The sequence below is a fragment of the Malus domestica genome, chromosome 06, assembly GCF_042453785.1.
Source record: "Malus domestica chromosome 06, GDT2T_hap1".
Lineage (NCBI taxonomy): Eukaryota > Viridiplantae > Streptophyta > Magnoliopsida > Rosales > Rosaceae > Malus > Malus domestica.
This window is the reverse complement of record NC_091666.1, coordinates 18,066,697-18,086,353: the sequence shown is the minus strand read 5'-3', so window position 1 is coordinate 18,086,353 and position 19,657 is coordinate 18,066,697. Positions and strand designations below refer to the sequence as shown.

Here is a 19,657-nt window from a genome sequence, read left to right as displayed (position 1 = left end):
ATTATCGGTTTACAATAATTTAGCCAAGATTGCGATAAGATTTTCAACCAATCTTGTCACGCCACGTGTCATTATCCGAATGTACTATTTTGGAGATAGATTTCCGATAAGATTTTCAACAAATCCCAACACGTCACGTGTCACTAACTGTTTACAATAATTTGCAAAGATTTCGATAAGATTTTCAACCAATCATGTAGTGCCACGTGGCATTGTCCAGAACCTCATCCTTTCTTTTTTTTGTCCATATATACCCACATCCGTACATCCATCCTCACACCAAATTCAATCCTTCTTTTTAGCTTAGAATCCTTCTTCATCGTTTTCAAATCTTGAGTTCTTTTTACAATGTCTTCTTCAAGGAGAGTATATAAACAGTTTGAGGAGCAACAGAAAATATTGTTGGCACAACAAGAAGAATTGGTCAATCTTGAGGAAGGTGGAGGTAGAGATGAGGCTTTCGCAATGGAGGAGGATAAGGATGATGACCATATAAGGCAAATGGCCTCACATTCCCGCCTCATCATGGAAGCTGCGGGTCAGATAGCCAAACCCAGACGTGCCGTAAACTTTGATAGAAAAAGGGAAAGACGAGGTAAAAATCTCTTGGAAGATTATTTTATTCCCAACAGCGTATTCCCTGATCATGTTTTAAGATGTCGTTTTAGAATGCAACGAAGTTTGTTCGACAAAATCATGAGTGCTATTTGCAACCATGATCCATACTTTGTGCAAAAAGAGGATGCTTTTCATGTTCAAGGTCTTCTTCCTAAGCAAAAAATTATGGCTGCCTTGCAAATGCTTGCATATAGAGCATCTGCAGATCAAGTGGATGAGACCGCAAGGATGGGAAAAATAACTGTCCTGGAGTCCCTGATGTGGTTTTGCTCTACAATTGAAGCACTCTACACCAATGAGTACCTCCAGAAACGCCAAGGGACATGCAAAGGCTTCTGAGGAAGGGTGAGATGTGAGACTTCCCTGGCATGATTGGAAGCATCGACTACATGCACTGGACTTGGAAAAACTGTCCAAGTGCGTGGCATGGAGCTTATGGCGACAAAAAAGAAGCCAAAAGTATCATCTTGGAATACATGGATTTGGCATGCTTTTTTTGGTGTTCTAGGAGCTTAGAATGACCTAAATGTCCTTGCCTAATCTCCAGTGTTCGACGAACTGCTGCAAGGAAAAGCGCTGAGATTCACATATTGGGTTAATGGCCATAAATACGATAGACCATACTACCTTGCTGTAACGACCCGAAATTTCTAATTCGAAAGCCAAACACACAGGTAGGCCACAATAAAATAATGGTTAATTATAATTCTAACTAACCACACTAAAAAAAATAATAATAATCATTTTGGTTAATTTATGGCTGCATCTAACATCCTGGTTAGACTGCCTACGTACCCTAAATGAAGGAATCAAGCCATTCATAGTTCACTTTATGCTTCTAGAACAACATACTAAAATTTCATTCCGATGCAATGGTCGGATCTCGGGCAATCACGAAATCAAGTGGCGGTTAACGTTTTATTTTACAAACTTGAAAATCCAATTCGAGAAGATCCGTACATCGGATTCCCAATCCGTAAGTTCCTAAGGTCCTCAAATATTAAGTGTGATAAGATCTCACAGTTTGGTGATGATCCAACGGTCGGATCATCGATTCACAAATTGATCAAGTAAGGTATTGTAGTGAATTTAGGCTCAAACGATCAACCTACGTCATACGAATATCAAAACTGAAATCAAGTCATCTAATTTAGCCTAAAAATAGTATCAACGGCCCTCTGGCCACGCGCCGCCGTGGATGGTGGTTGGTCGCCCTTACTCACTGGAAAATTTCAACTATTTCAAAAAAATCTCAAATTTTATAGAAATAAAGATCTCAAAGAGTAGAGCAAACTTTATACTTATGGTCAAGTCCAATTTGGCCGAAAAAGTCTCCAAATTGACTCGAACCCGTCGGAAACCCTTGATTTAGGTAGTTGTTGATTCGTCACCAAAACGAACTTCTTCGCCTTATCAAAGGCTTGGGCCTTGCTCCTGGGGTTGAGAAGAGTTCTTTGGTGGTTTTCATCGATGGTGAAGCTCGCTGGAGCCACCAGAAAAAGATTAAAGCTGCGGAACAAGTCATGGGCTTTGTGGCTTCGAACTGGAAAAATGGGAATGAAATTGAGAAATCTAACCCTACAGAGATGTAGGGCTCATCAAGGGCTTTCCATGGACACCAAGATCACCCAAAACGGAGTTCGTATGGAGGAGATATAAGTAGGTCAAGTTGGCGGGTAGGGTGGAGAAACCGGGTTGGCCAGTTCTCTCCTTCTCCCTTCCTTCCTTCCTTTCATTTCTTTTCTCCTTCATTGGCTGGTTCCCCCTCTTATTTCCCTTCTTTCTCTCCTTCCCTCTTCATCACAGGCACACACATGGCATCCCAGATTTGGCTCCAAAAATCTGGAGCCTTCTAGAAATGGTAAATTAACCATTTTGTCCTCGACTTCAATCGTTAATAACATCTTCGTTATAACTCCATTTCACGAACGGTTTTCACCTACATGCTCGTAGGATCACTCTATCCAAATATGTCAAGAAACATGACAAAATATATGAGGATAAAATACGTCCTCGTACAATTCAATTTAGCCAACTAGGGCATTTTCGTCTTTTCCACTTCCCGAAAAAATTTCCACATAATCATATATTTTAAATATTTCTAGGGTATTACACTTGCAGACGACATTTACCCAAGGTGGTCAACATTTGTCAAAACAGTCCCACATCCACAGAGTGAAAAAGAAAAACACTTCGCAAAATGTCAAAAGGGGTGTAGGAAGGATGTGGAGCGTTGCTTTGGTATTCTGCAAGCTCGTTGGGCGATTGTCAGGGCTGCTACTAGAATGTTTGATGTCAAGGCTCTTCGATCCATCATGATAATGTGTATTATTCTCCACAACATGATTGTGGAAGATGAGTATGATTATGATGCCGTCAATGAATACGAGCCGGATACGATGAACAACTTAATAACCCGTATCTACTATGCTCATGCTCATGATCGGACATTACAATGAATTGATCATTAAGCATTACACTTCAGTGCAGGAGCCATATTGGCATATACGTCGCCATAATGACTTGATTGAGCACCAGTGGAGATTGCAACAACGTGCAGATAATTAAAATGAGCTTCTGGTTTAAGAATAAAGTGTATTTTTTTTAAGTTTATGTAATTTTATTTAGTGTTTTTTTTAAGTTTATTTGGTGAGGTTATGTAATTTTATTGGGTGTTTTTTTTTTAAGTTTATTTGGTGAATTTATGTAATCTTATTTGATGTCATTAAATAAAGTTCCAAAAATAAATTTGAAATTACATAAAGTTTTTAAAATAAATAAGAAATTACACAAAGTACTAATAATAAATAAGAAATTACATCGATTAATAAAAATAAATAAGAAATTACATAAAGTACTAAAAATAAAGAAGAAATTACATAAAGTACTAAACATAAATACGAAATTATACAAAGTCTGTGGTGCTAGGATCTTCGTTGCTAAGATCTGTGTAGCTAGAACCCCCTTAACTTGTTTCCGCATCTCTTGTACGCCTTATTCGCACCACGTCTCTTTTTTACGAAGTCCAGAAATATTTTGAATTTGGAGACAGTCCTACTAGAGGGTTGTTCATAGTGTCACGATCTGCTTGAGTCATCCTTTCTTCTCTAAGCATCTCATTTTCTCGATTAAGTGCTTCTCTAATCATCTCGTTCTGTCGATTAAGTATTTCTCTTTGTCTCTTAAACGCCGCATCACGTCTCTCAATAGCTGCTAATATTGCTGCCATAGCAGTAGCTTTTTCCTCATCTCTAGCTGTTTCCCACGCCATGTTCAGTAACCTTGGCGAGCAAGTTCGTCCATATATTTAGTGTAGTCATTTTTGGAAGAACTACCTTTTATCTTTGATGCCTTTTTACCTTGAGGCCTGAGGGACTGACGAGTCGGTTGGGTCTCCGACACTTTTTCAGGCGTCTCTTCCGTCCCTTCAAATGTGTCGCCTTCTTGTTCGAGTGTATCTACCTCTGGCGAACTGTGTAGACCCATGTCGTGCATGACAACTTCTGGACCGGTTGCCACTATTTTGTATCTGGGGCAATCTTTGACAATTTACCAACATTCCCATTTGTTGAATGATTTGTTCTGGTTCTTCGCATTGTAGAATGCTTATGCTTATAGTGTCTATAAATGTGGGATAAGACAGTATTATAAAATGCGAGTGTAACACAAATAAATAAATTTAAATATTGACGCGGGTGGAATGCATATAAATAAATAAAAATATTGTCACCTGATCCGCTAAATTTGTCCCACTACGCAGATTACCGGAAGCATGAGAGATGGCGTTTTTTCAACAAGTAAAGGATGCGTTGAGTTTTTTCCAACGACCTTGAAAACCTTGACTACTTCTGGCGTCTTTTCCATGTACATCGCAAAACACTGTCGTAATTTTACTTCACATTTCTCGCTTATCCATCTCATTACCCATAATCAGGTCATGAGTAGTGTGAACCCATAATTCACACAAAGTAAGATCTTCGATGAGCTTCCACGTAGCCATTTTTTTCTCTAAAAAATTATATGAAAGCTTTGGTAAAAATTGTTGAAAATATTGAAATGTGGTGTAAGGTGGAATATGAAGGTTAGGTATTTATAGGAAATTTTTTTTTATATTTTTTAACAAATTTTAATTAATTTTTTATCAATTTTAATTTAGGTAATTAATCTTGACCGTTGGATATGAAAAAGATTCAAATCCAATAGCATATACCTTGACATGTGGTCAACGGTCATAATTCTGACCGTTGTGCCTTTTTTTTTTTAATTTTTGGTGTAAAAATGTGAACCGTTGATCTTTGGATCAGATCGTCCAGATCAATTTCAAATTCAAAAATTTTTTATCATTGGAAATCCAATGGCCGAGGACTGGCCATGTGGCCTCCTATCAGAATGGTTTAGTGCGCCTGCGCAAGCTGGCTCGCCTCTGTTTTGTTGTTAGCGACGTGCGCCTAGTCGCTCATCATTCCCATGCACCCAGCGCAAAAAAATAAATATAAAATGCTATCTGACATCACGTTGACGTCAGATAAGTCGTCTCTTCCCTCCGTTGATTATAAGCTGGCATGTGGCCTGGCTTGGGCTGGGTGCTAACTTAAAGGGTTGGGGTAGAGCAAATAAACAGGATGCCAGTCCATTTTTTCGACTGGGTGCCAACCTAAAGGGGTGGAACTGCTCTTAGAGCTGGTTTCTTAGGCTAGACTCGAGAGCATCCCATAGTTCGTCAAAGTTCTATTCTGCACACGATTTTAATGCATTTCCTTTTTGTAAGTTTGGAAGTTAGATTCTAGAATTATATTATCTACACTAAGGGGGAGGGAGTGGACTTAGCATCACAATGAATTAGCAATAATGTGGTTTAAATTCACCTTTGATGAGTATCGAACCTAAGACCTTTCTTTTTATTTGATTACACACCTCTCTCACACAAAGCATGAGTAAGGGGAGATAGGGGGAAAATGAAAACTAACGAAAAATCCAAAAAAAACTTTAGTTTTAATGAAAAATGACAAATAAAGGTGTAGTGAATAGTATCAAGGAAAGGTAAAAATGTGGTTTTTCGTTAAAAGTGAACAGTATCCGGAATGTTTCGTCAAAACTCCAAAAAAAAAAAGTAACCGTTACAATCTCACACGCTCAATATGCTTAGCAAGCTCACGTGCAATGCATGAGTACAAATTAAAATGCATTATTTGTTATGACAGCTGGTGCAATCCTAGCCTATGAGTTAGTCTAATCTCAACCGTTCATTTACATTTGAACTTGACAAAATTAAGAACGGAACTTGGAATTCTTCACTTCAATCCAGCCTTCCATCGACCTGCCTTCACTGCAATGGCTATCCACTTTTTGCAATCCACTTTCTGCTGCAATCCTTAAATGTCACAATCTTCACTAACGTACCTTTTCCAGTAGCTTGCACTAGTTCATCGTTTCCCATTTTCACCTTGAATGTCAAAAAATTTGTAAACATTGATCAGCAAGGATTCATGTGATATATGATTGCTACACCCATTGTCAATGTACCAAACACTACGGTTGTTTCACAACCTCTGCAGAATGGCAATCATAGAACATAAAAGCTTCATCTTCTACGTACTTAGTATAGTGAACAAGCTTATTCACCTTGCTCTGGTAGGCTCGGCTATATGACCAAATTTGTCACATCTATGACATTTAAGCTTGCCCTTGAACAAACAAGTGCCATAGTGTAACTTATCACTGTATTTGTGCACCTCCTTACCATTTTCCTTATTCCCATTGTGCTTAACAAAGGCACTTGGTCTGTCACCAGTCTTAAACCCTTATTTCTTCTCCTTATTCTTCCACGATTTATTTCCCTTAGAACTGTTACCTTGTGAACCATCCTTAGGAGTTACTAGCAGGAATGCCCGCGCTTTGCTGCGGGTTTTCAAACTATAACCAACAACATACATGAAAATATCCACAGAAAAATTAAATGAAAATCCTGCAGCAATACAATCGCATTAAATGCAGCAATTTAGACAACCCACATTTTACCTAAGCAACACTCACAAAACCACAAACAATCCCAGAAAAGTTACTGACTTTAGAATTAATTCAAGTATATTAGGAGCACGTTTGCACTCAATACAGGAACCAGTCGAAAGCAAATCCGTAGCTCTTCTAACTTTTCTATTTGAAATTTGTGGGCAATAAAAGCTGTCGACAAAATAAAACAAAATTTTCACAAATTATCAAAATAAAATTCAACAACAAATTGCCAATGTCCGACTCATCATAAACAATCAAAATTAAAAGCAGGAAAGAGAGAGTAGTGTATCAAGCCGATGTCCGACTCGTCATGGAGAGCTTCAGTCACTGATTCTAGCAACTCGGCTAAAAGAGCTTTGAGAGAAAAATAGGCATTATCACAACTATCTTTTGAGAAGTGAATTTCACATCCACAACTGAAATTTCAAAACCCACCACTGAAGCACCATATGGAAACAACAAAGAAGAAATTTAGTCAACTTTTCCATGAAAATCCACCCATAGACTATTTGTGCATTCCTTAAACAAAGTTATTTTCTAATCATTAGTATTCTAACCAAAGCAATTTCCAACTTCAATCTGTCATTTATTTAAAAAAAGGTTCCCTCACCAAAATGCATGCTTCAACTGAAATAGATTTATGAGACTATAAGTATCCCCTCTTTTTATGCCATATCCAACTAATTTCATGTCATTCCGAAAATGGCCTATTTACCATTTCCCGCAAGATACAGATTATAGATCTTGTAGTAAATTTAGACAAAGTAAGGCATTTGATTTAAAATCACAACAAACAGAACCAGCATTACATCACTACAAACACAAATAAAAGTAACTTGCTTGTAGTCAATTAGGCTATATGATCTTTGCTTGCGGCATCTCTAACTATTCGGTTAGCGTCTTTCACTTAATGAATCATGCGTTTTTCAAAGCATTACTAATATACAATTGAAAATCACGGAAAGAACGAAAAATGATCATTTCACAACGAAGAACTAATTTCTAATTATTTAAAAATTAGTCATCAAATTTCATAAATAAATAAACCCAAAAGAATGCAAAAAATTGGAACCTTTGAGTGAGCAAGTAATGTCTCGTATCAAAATCCTTTCTCCCTTCGGCGAAAGCTCTGTGCTGCCACTGCACCCAACCATGAATCAGAGAAGAAGCAGAGGATTGAGCATGGAGTGGAGAGAGTTCCATTGCGAGAGAGAAAGAACAGAGAGTGTGAAAAACTATCTAAGAATGAAATTTCAGAAATGAAAATGAAGGGGGGCATTTGGAGGAATGGGCAGAAGAAGAGAAGCAGCTGAGACAGAGAAGCGTGGACAGAATAACATGATAAACTTTATCTTGGTCTGGAACGTGAAAAACTATCTAGCAACACAATCTGTCAAGAGATGTAAGTATATATATATATATATATATATATATCAACTTGTCATATTTCATAAAACTAAAAGCATGGCAATTTATGGAACCTTGGCTGCCATTTGTCATATCCGGCAGCTGCTTCAGCCACCCCCAGTGGAATCCAGGGTTAAGTGCATTTCATTCGAAAATCCATCACTCTGAAAAACGAAAACAAAAAATCAATTCAAACCCAACATATCCAACAACCCAAATATTATAATAATCTAATCAGGCAATAAACAATTAGAGACGAAGCTCTATTACCATAAAGAAATCAGGGGTTGTCTGGTATAAGCTAGCTAAAGCTTCATCAAATATATAGAAAATTATCAAACAATCAGAGACTCATCTCAATTACCACAAAGAATTTGTGGCTTGTTTGGTAGAACTAATTGAAGCTTCATCAACTATATAAAGGATGACCAAAGAACTAAAAAAAGTGGTAATATGTTGTTATAATTGAATCATAATTTGAGTCTTACTCCAAGATGGACGGCGTGGCAACTTTAATTCATGAAATTAGGAATATATAGAGTCAAATAAAATTGGATAAACCAAAATTCTTGATAGATCAACTATGAGGGCTATATATAGTCATGTCACACTTTGAATTATATGTAGAGAAGTGAGAACCAAAATTTATGAAGACACAAAGACTTCAGATACGAAGACACAAACTTTAGATACAAAGAGAATAAGAAAACAAAACAACTTGACACTATTTCTTTCTTGTATTATGAAGCAGTAGATTGCCACATGCTAAAATGTTAAATCTGCTTGGATATGGAATGTGCAAACACAAAAACATGGACTCCATACTTTGGCCTACCAAATACTCTTTGTGGATGCTTACCCCAGAATTGTCTGCATGAATTTTTTCCTTTTTTCAAGCCATGCTTTATCGATAGCCTATCATATTTCGTATTCTCAATGTGTCTTTAGATTGTGAAACATACCCATCTTATTAAACTATAATTCTTATTTCACTTTAGTGATACCTCAAACTTTCAAATGCTGCTTTAGCTTCATCACTCCTTTTTCAATGGATTTTCTTCGGGTCTCCTGGCCTATAAAATACAGAATAGGAATGTGAAATATAAAAGTTACAACCACTAAAAAAACAGAGTATACTTTTAGACAATATGTTCAAACACCCAAATATAATTGATATCTTCCAAAAAAAAGAAAATGCCTCTCAATTAGATTTCTTTCGTTCACTAACCTTCTCCTTGACAGACTTCTAAGATAGAACCAAAAAGGAAAACCAGTCACAACTGGAGCAAGGAGTGGGGAAGCAGGCAGAGAGAAGTGGGAATTATACCTGGAAATAACAAAAAAAAACCAGCGAGTACAACAATCTGTGAACACCATGCTTGGCAAGGGTAGAAATTTCATTTAATATTGAGATGAACATGATAAGATTCATATGCAAAATAAAAACAAAATACAGTATACTACAGTTCATAAAAACTTGCACTCAACTCCCAGTTCATAAAAACATAGAAAGAAAGTGTATTGGTAACTGAATAACCATGCACAATAATGAGCTCATACTCATATTGAGAGACGTTCAAACATGTGTACAAATGATATATAAGAAGAAATACTCTACGCGTATACTTTGAGCAACAGAAATTATACTAAAAAATAGAAATTATTATTGATTAAGCCCACCAAAGTTTCTCAATCACTTCGAATGTCAACTCATTGTTTGCAAAAGATATACAAAATAGTATATTAGTTGGGTTACAAAGAGTAATCACTCTTACAATGATTCTCACATGTTGAAAGATGGACAACCAGATTGTTGCACGTGCAAAAAACATGATTATACGAATCATATATAAGAGAAAGTACTAAATAGCCATATGGGTATACTTCAAAGTAACAAACTTTATACAAAAACTCGAAATTATTATAGAGTAAGGACAACTATATTATACAATCAACTTTGAAGTGTTATCCATTGGTAAATTTTCAGTATTAATTCTATTGGATTATCCATAAGAAATTAAGAATCCAAAACTGCATCAATTCTTAGTTCAAAGTTCAAACCAACAGCCACTCTGCTTATGTGGTCTAGACCCAAACCATACAGTACAAAATTGAAAACTCCATAAAAATGATCCCTCACTTTTTATCAGAGGAACTATCCCATTCGAGCTTCGGATCTACCACATTTGTGCAGTGTAACCCCTCTATATCTGGAGCTGGCCCGCAAAGAAGCCAGTGCTCTGCCGACGTAGTATGTGCACTAATTCTTCCGTAATTAAATTCTTCATCTATTCATTCATTAGAAAAAAAAGATTACAACCCAAACCCACCCCCATTTTAAATTAATCAAAATTAGGTTAACCAAGAAACGTATGCATCATCCAACCTGTTTTTTTTAACACTCCTCTGACCCTGATCTCAGCTCGACTGTAGGCTCTAATTCAGCCAACCCAATTTAAGAACAATAATACATACAGTTCCCACAGTAATCAAATTATCTAAATCCCCAAACAGCAAGAAAATCCAAGCAAAACAACCGAGGAAGTCTTTTTACCCAGCCGAGCATGAACTGTGTCAAATCCACCTATATGTCAAAACCCTGTACATAAGTTTCATAAAAAATAAATAAATAAATAAAAAAAAAAACCAAATAGAAAATCATGACAAAAAATTGGATTAATTGACACTAATCCAAGTCAATGAGCCAAGGTCAAGAATCCATACCCGAATACACTTGTTTCCCACAGTTCCTGCACCCAATAAAAAATTTATAAATCGTAATTATACCAAATTTGGACGGATGTATTTGCATCTTGCATTCAAATTCCAAAAATCAACTCAAAAGAAAATAACCCATAAAAAATTAAATTAAACTAAGCAAACCCAAATTAAGCAAATCAAAGACTTCCAGATATAATGTGAAATATAAAAAAAAAATTCCCTTACCAGAAACCAAGAACCCTAATCTGATCAATGCCCGATTAAAAAGAACCAACCAATCAAAACTTCCAGACCGATTGCAGTGGCGGACTGCAAACGAAGTTGCAGGCCTCCTTATATTTAATTTTCTTTTGCTTAGCGGGAGAAATGGAGGCTCTGGGATTGTTGGGGAGATGATCGACCCCCATAATTTTCTTTTCGTTTCGGGTTTCGACCTAAAACCCTAATTTGAACCAAAATGCATAGAAAGAAGAACATCGGATCTACTACTAACCTTTGTTCTAATCATTCTCTTTGAACTCGTTCTCCAAAGCTTTATCGATCATGTCGACGAAGCTGCCTTCTATGGGCTTGGAGAGCGAGACACTGGACTCGGTGGGCGTTGGCGTTAAGGAGGAGATCTGAGTTAGTGACCGAGTCGTCAACAGCAACATTCCCTACTCCTCACCCTCCCTCCCTCCCTCTCTCCCTCTCTCTGTCGCTCTGTCTCTTCACCCTCTCTCCCTCACCCTTTCTCCCTCCATCCTATCTCTATCTCTATCTCTATCTGAGAGGCATGGTCTCCCATCCCCGAAACCCTCTGTTTGCGCTAAGCCATCCAATCCGTCCAAAACCATACGGACAAAATTACCCTCCTAACTTTTGATAATTACCTTCCAACCCAGCCAGAGATATGATGGTAGTGATGTAAATAAAGCAAAATCGAGGATCAATATTTTGACTGTAGCTAAGCTACAGTCAATTCATTCCTCAATTTTAGAATAGATAATATGTAGACTGCTAAAGGCCCTTTCAGTGACTTCACTTTCCTCAGCATGTCTAAGCAATCTCTACTCAAATCCTTTTAGAGTAGCTACAATCCCAGTATATTAATCTTATCTAGCTTCTTACTTCCCTCAATCACAGAAACTATATTATCATAGCTAGGAATAAGACAGATTGACAGTTTCTCCACTATTCTCTTATTTGACAACTCATCACCGTACATCTTCATTCCGTAAATCAAATCAAACAATCTAGTCAAATAAGTAGATAAAATTTCATCATTTCGCATTCGAGCATATTAAAAATCTCTTCTAGTACCTTGTAGTTTCACATCTCGAACTTGAGAATCACCTCTGTATTCCTGCTGCAAGGTGTCCCAAGCAGTTTTAGCCGTCTCTGGATTTGCAATCATTGGGAAGATTTCATCAAACACTGCGCCTTGAATCAATCCCAGAGCTCTAGCATCTCGTGCAATAAGATCTTGAGTTGCAATCTGCTTCTTCTCAGTTAGTTCATTGACTGTTTATGAGGGGAGCTTATAGCCTTCTTCAGCAAACTTCCACAAATTATGTGACTTGAAAATTGTTTTATCTTGATGCACCAGAAGTCGTAGTTTATTGCGGTGAATACAGAATGCAGTTGGATCGGTGTCTTGCTAATGCGGGATGTCGTAATCTCTTCCGGTATTCGCAAGTCATCCATCTTGCACCACTCACTTTTGATGACATTCCTATTCTTCTTCAAGTCGAGCAAGGCCCTAATCAACGAAAACACAAGCAATTTCGCTTTGAAGATGAGTGGCTTCAACGAGAGGACTGCGCTCAAGCAGTAGCTGGGGATTGGTCCAAAAGGGTCTTTGGAACGCCCTCTTTTTGTGCATGTGAGAAAATTAAGGGAGCACGCATCAAGTTGTTGAAATGGAAACAATCCTTGGCATCAGTGAAGGAGGAGATAAAGATTACCAGAGACTAGTCGAAAGTTCTTTTTTAACACCCCTCGGATTCGAAGGAATGGGATCTTGTCAGTACTCTCCATAGTAAACTTGAATCTTTACTCTCTCAAGAGGAGTCTCACTGGAAACAACGTTCCAAAGTAACTTGCCTTTGGGATAGGGACAGGAGCACTCGGTATTTTCATCAAAAAATGTCTAATCGGTGCCGAACAATGGTAAAAAAAGGTTTATTTGATGCTAATAGTGTTTGGCAAACTAACGCAGGGGATATTGAACAGACTATTTCACATCTATGTTGACTTCTAATGGTGATTCTCCATGTGAGGAAATTTTGGATTCAATTCATTGTCGGGTCACTGAAGATATGAATCGGGCGTTATGTGCTGCCTATTCCGACTCAGAAATCAATGAGACTCTTTTTCAAATGGATACTCACACAGGGAAAATTTTTAGTTGTGACGGGAACACGAATGGTACACCGCATGTTTTTATGCAAGTGCTGGAAAATTTTAATTTTTAAGTTATTAACATTTTAACACACATAACCCATCATTTATATAGAGACACGTGGTGTACGATTTCGTGTGACGGGAACACTGGAAAATCTCTCCTCACACAGCCCCGGTGCCAGATGGTATATCTCCTTTCTTCTTTCAAAAGTTCAAGGATATAGTTGGTGAGGATGTAGTTTCTGCCTTGTGATCCTTTCTCTCTTCCGGTCGCATTCTTAAGCAACTAAATTACACGACAATGTCTCTCATTCCTAAGGTTGCTGACCCACAGTTGACTCAGTTAAGGCCAATTGCACTTGTTGGAATTTAAATTGGGTATTTCAAAATACAATTCTTCAGTGGTCACTTTAATACTATTCAATTTGTTTTTAAATTCCTACTTTCAGTTTTGATTTGTAAAGAGTAATGATATTAATATTATGTTTTTATACCACATTTCTATACCACCGTAGGTGGCATCTAATATGGACAGCCACATTATTCCACAATCATCATTTAATTAACTAGTTTTTCTTAATTATTAGTTTATTAAAAATTAAAAAATCTGATTAATTCAAATGATGTGGCTATCCACATCAAATGCCACCTAAAGTGGTATGAAAATGTGGTACAAAAACATGGAATGAATAACATTACTCATTTGTAAAACTGAAAAATAATGCATTATAACGTTGAGGTATAATGAATGGCTTTGAATTACAATTGATGGACTTTAAATTTCAATTATGGTGTAAGAGCAGTTCCACCGAGGAAAGGAGAGGCCGGCACCCAGGCTTTGCACTCCAGCCCAGCGGATAGGCTGGCACCTAGCTCGTGCTGGTCTCTAGGCCAGCCCAAAATCGACAGAGGCGTAGATCGGCCCGTATAACGCCATTTGCCAAGCGCGTGGCAATCATGCGCAACCTTGAATGCGAATAGCCGACACGGAATCAGACGGGGTCCTCGCATGCGCAGGCGCACTCAACCATCAAATGGGGAGGCCACGTGGCCCAGCCTGGGCCGTTGGCTTTTCAATGGCTAGTTTTTCTAGACCGTTGGATTTCCAACGGTAAAAAAAATTGAATTTTGATATGGACCATCCGATCACAGATCAACGGTCCACGTTTGTCCCTTAATAAATAAATAAATAAATAAGAAAGAAAAAAAAGGCCCAACGGTCAGAATTATGACTTGGCCACATGGCACCTTATAGGTTGTTGGATTTGAATATTTTTCAAATGACACACCCCGATCCTAGAATCAAAGTGTGCCAGTTTGGTATTAGAGCTTCCTTGTGACCTCACTAAGCTCCCTGTAAGCTTAGAATTCCCTCGAAATCACGTGAAATCCGAACCCTAGTTTGATGTCACTGTTCATGCACACGTGAACGGTTAATTCCTTATTTCACCTATTATAATGTTGCATCCTTATTCTGTTACTGACGCTTATTGCATGGCATACCTTCTGGTTTTTGATAAAGATTGGTGATTTGAGATATTTGAATAATTATAAGCATATTATGTTATTTTCTGTGAAAGTATACAGGTTTTACAGAGAGGGGTTAGAAATGTTGTTATTTGAAATGTTTTCGAAAAGCTTTGTTTTACTGACCCACTCAATTTTGTTTTGCGCCCCTCCAGGTTCTAGTTAGCGGTGTTGGTGGTCCACGAGGATTTCCACGGCGTACTGACAGACTACATAAATGTAGGACTCACCTGCGGGTGTTGTAATTTTAGTTATAGTCCTACTTGACTACACCTAGTACTTATGCTCTGAATATGTGTGTTTCACACTTAAACTCACTCTAGCATGTTAGTTGGTTGTTATTGCTAGTAGTTGGTTTTATTTCCTTCGTATTTCTCTTATCTATTGCTTCCGCGTCGCACTTTTGGTTACGTCCCACCCACGTGACGGCCAGCACACTCTGATTCTAGGATCGGGGTGTGTCATCAAATCCAACGGTCCAAATTAATTAACTAAATTAAAATTTATTAAACATTTTAAAAAATACATAAAAATTTTATTTTATTTTTCTATAAATACCTAACCCTCATCTTCCACCTTACACCACATTTCAATATTTTCTACACTTTCTACACTTTCTACATTAAAAAAATGACTTCGTGGAAGCTCATTGAAGATTTTATGTTGTGTGAATGTTGGGTTCATACTACTCATGACCCGATTACGGGTAATGAGATAGATAAGCGAGAAATGTAGAGTAAAATTACGAAAGCGTTTTGCGATTTACATGGAAAAGACACCAGAAGTAGTCAAAGTCTTCAAGGTCGTTGGAAAAAGCTCAACGCATCCTTTACTTATTGGAAAAAGGTTATATCTCATGCTTCCGGTAATCTACATAGTGGGATAAGTTTAGCGGATCAGGTGACAATATTTTTATTTATTTATATGTATTCCACCCGCATCAATATTTTAATTTATTTATTTGTGTTACACCCACATTTTATAAGACTATCTTATCCCACATTTATAGACACTATAAGCACAAGCATTCTACAATGCAAAGAACCACAACAAATCATTCAACAAATGGGAAAGTTGGGAAATTGTCAAAGATTGCCACAGATACAAAATTGTGGCAATCGGTCCGGAAGTTGTCATGCACGACATGGGTCTACATAGTTCACCAGAAGCAGACACGGCCGAACAAGAAGGCGACACATTTGAAGTCACGGAAGGGACAGCTAAAGAAGTGTCGGAGACCTAACCGACTCGTCAGTCCCTCAGGCCTCAAGGTAAAAATGCATCAAAGAAAAAATGTAGTTCTTCCAAAAATGACTACACTAAATATATGGAGGAACTTGTTTGCCAAGGTGAACTTAACATGGCGCGGGAAGCGGCTAGAGATGAGGAAAAAGCTGCTGCTATGGCAGCAATATTAGCAGCTACAGAGAGACGTGATGTGGTGGCTGAGAGACAAAGAGAAATAGTTAATCGAGAGAACGAGATGATTAGAGATGCACTTAATCGAGAAAATGAGATGCTTAGAGAAGAAATGATGGCTCAAGCAGATCGTGACATTATGAACAAGCCTCTCGTAAGACTGTCTCCGAATTCAAAATATTTTTAGACATCGGAAAAAAGAAACATCGTGCGAATGAGGTGTGTAAGAGATGCGAAAACAAGTTGAGGGGGTTATAGCCACAGAAATCCTAGCAACGAAGATCCTAACACCACATATCCTAGCTCCAGAGACTTTGTATAATTTCGTATTTATTTGTAGTACTTTATTTAATTTCTTATGTAATTTTTATGTAATTTCGTCTTTATTTTTAGTACTTTATGCAATTTCTTGTTTATTTTTATTTATAGATGTAATTTCTTATTTATTATTAGTACTTTGTGTAATTTTTTATTTATTATTAGTACTTTATGTAATTTATTATTTATTTTTAGAACTTTATGCAATTTCAATTTTATTTTTTTGTACTTTATTTAAACACATCAAATAAGATTACATAAACTCACCAAATAAACTTTAAAAAAAAAACACCAAATAAAATTACATAATCTCACCATATAAACTTAAAAAAAAACACACTAAATAAGATTACATAAACTCACCAAATAAACTTAAAAATAAAAAACACCAATAAATTTACGTAACCTTACCAAATAAACTTAAAAAAAAAAACATTAAATAAAAGGTTTATTATATTAACACCCCACAAATTGTTGAATAAACCTCATATACTTACTACACCCCACATTTGCTTTTTCACTTAAAAATTATCTTAATACACCTCACATACTTTTCCATAATACCCCCACACCCCACATTCTCAATATACACCTTATATTTTTTACATACACCCCACATTTCTCAATATACACCTTATATTCCTCCACAACAACACATCCGCAACTGCAAGATTAATGTGATTAATTACTAATCTATGATCTTTCATGTTCGATTCATCGCCATATGACTAAGGGTAATTAGCAGATCACCAATTAGGGCTTTTTATACATACCTTCTAAGTTAATTAAACTTAATTATTTGTATGAGTGCTGTTAATTTATGATGCATGTTCATCTTCACCAACTTCAATATGATCGTGATTTATGTGAGGGGTTCTAAGCTTGGTGGCCAAGTAAGCTTGTATAAAAATGGCCAACTTTATTGTCACCAGCCCTTCTGCATAGTCCTACATATTGTTGCATGTTATTGTCCTATCTGTGGCCTCAAGGAAGCACAGCCAAGCCATAAACTATTGATCGACCTGAATAGACTGATTTGGCAAGTCCTAAGCACGAGGCAACCACCGAGTGAATCCCGTCTCAGCCAATCAGAACCGGTAAAAACAAGGGAACTTTAACGAAAAGCACCCGGTACTGTTCACTTTAACGAAAAACCACATTTTTACACTAAAAAGTCAATCCTGGTACTATTCACTTTACCCTTTATTTTGTCCTTATCATTAAAACTCAAAGTTTTCAAACCCTTTTCATTAGTTTTCCTTAAAAACAAAGGAAAGAACTACAGAGCTTTTAGAGTCCAATTTTATGAATGGTTTTTAGCTCAAAACATTTTTTTATAATTGAGAAGAACGCTAAAAATGATTTGGGGTGTATTTAGAATTTTTTTTTTAACCCTAATAAGGTCAAAATTGTCATTGCATAATGGAATAAATAAGTCATTTAATATTAAATTTTAATGTAGGGTGCATTCAATATTTTGTGGAGTGCTAATAAAAACTTAAAAAAAATACACTTTATTCTTCAACCACAAGCTCATTTTTATTATCTTCACCTTCTTGTAATCCCCACTGGTGCTTAATTAAGTCATTCTGGCGGGTTACGTGCCAGTATGGCTCTTGCACTGAAGTGTACCGTTGAACAATCAATTCATTATAACGTCCATCCCATTTCAACGGCTCGTGTTGCATAGGATCTTCGGTCTGGTCATAAGCATAGTAGATACGTGTTCTTGAGTTGTTCATCAGATCCAACTCGTATTCATCGACGGCATCATAATCATACTCATCTTCCACAATCATGTTGTGGAGAATAATACACGTCATCATGATGGATCGAAGAGCCTCAACATCTTCTAGCAGCAGACCTGACAATCACCAAACGAGCTTGCAGGATACTAAAACAACACTTCACATCCTTCCTAAACCCCTCTTGACATTTTGCGAAGTGTTTTTCTTTTTCACTCTGTGGATGTGGCACTGTTTTGACAAACGTTGACCACCTTGGGTAAATGCAGTCTGCAAGGTAGTATGGTCTGTCGTATTTATGGTCATTAACCCAATATGTGCATGTCGGCGATTTTCCTTGCAACAGTTTATCGAACACTGGAGATTGTGCAAGGACATTTCGATCATTCTGAGCTTTTAGAACTCCAAAAAAAGCATGCCAAATCCATGTACCAAATGAAGTCACTGCTTCCAAAATGATACTTTTGGCTACTTTTATGTCGCCATAAGCTCATTCCCACGCACTTGGACAGTTTTTTCAAGTCCAATGCATGCAGTCGATGCTTCCAATCATGCCAAGGAAGCCTTGCATCTCACACTTCCTCAGAAGCCTTCGCATGTCCCTTGGCGTGGGTGTCCGGAGGTACTTATTGGTGTAGAGGGCTTCAATTGCAGAGCAAAACCGCATCAAGGACTCCAGAACAGTTGTTTTTCCCATCCTCACGATCTCATCCACTTGATCTGCAAATGCTCCATATGCAAGCATTCGCAAGGTAACCGTAATTTTTTGCTCAGGAAAAAGACCTAGAACATGAAAGGCATCATGTTTTTGCATAAAGTATGAATCATGGTTGCAAATAACACTCATGATTTTGTCGAACAAACTTCGTTGCATTCTAAAACGACATCTAAAAACATGATCAGGGAATACGCTGTTGGGAATAAAATAATCTTCCAAGAGATCTTTACCTCGTGTTTCCCTTTTTCTATCGAAGTTTGTTGCACGTTTGGGTTTGGCTATCTGACCCACAACTTCCATGACACAAGGGAATGTGAGGCCATTTGCTTTCTATGGTCATCATCCTCATCCACCACCATTAAAGCCTCATTTCCACCTCCACCTTCCTCGAGATTGACCAATTCTTCCTGTTGTGCCAACAATCTTTTCTGTTGCTCCTCAAATTGTTTATACACTCTCCTTGAAGAAGACAATGTAAAAAGAACTCAAGATTTGAAAACGATGAAGGATTCTGAGCTAAAAAGAAAGATTGAGTTTGGTGTGATGATGGATGTAGAAATGTAGGGTTTATATGGACAAAAAAAGAAAGGATGAGGTTCTGGACAATGTCACGTGGGACTACGTGATTGGTTGAAAATCTTATCGGAAATCTATCCACAAAATAGTACATTCGGATAATGACATGTGGCGTGATAAGATTGGTTGAAAATCTTATCCTAATCTTGGCTAAATTATTGTAAATATATAGTGACACGTGGCATGTCGGGATTGGTTGAAAATCTTAGTG

The 19,657-nt window shown here is 37.3% G+C and overlaps 1 protein-coding gene and 1 long non-coding RNA gene across 7 annotated transcripts; one reads left to right on the top strand and one right to left on the bottom strand.

Moving 5' to 3' along the window:
• The first annotated feature begins 348 nt into the window (after positions 1 to 348).
• LOC139196844 (uncharacterized) lies at positions 349 to 957 on the top strand. The gene has a single exon (XM_070823188.1). The coding sequence runs from the start codon at positions 349 to 351 to the stop codon at positions 955 to 957; it is 609 nt and encodes a 202-aa protein (XP_070679289.1).
• Positions 958 to 5,653: 4,696 nt separating this feature from the next.
• Positions 5,654 to 11,544, bottom strand: LOC103454356 (uncharacterized). 6 transcript variants are annotated; one of them, XR_011582001.1, is made up of 9 exons: positions 11,252 to 11,544; positions 10,762 to 10,787; positions 10,424 to 10,636; positions 10,178 to 10,325; positions 9,266 to 9,364; positions 9,042 to 9,110; positions 8,112 to 8,201; positions 7,703 to 7,770; positions 5,654 to 6,061 (listed from the first exon to the last, which is right to left on the bottom strand). It is a non-coding gene; the product is annotated as an uncharacterized lncRNA (long non-coding RNA). The 6 variants fall into 6 exon arrangements; XR_011582004.1 differs by lacking the exon at positions 7,703 to 7,770; XR_011582000.1 differs by lacking the exon at positions 5,654 to 6,061 and having other exon boundaries at positions 7,611 to 7,770.
• Positions 11,545 to 19,657: the final 8,113 nt, after the last annotated feature.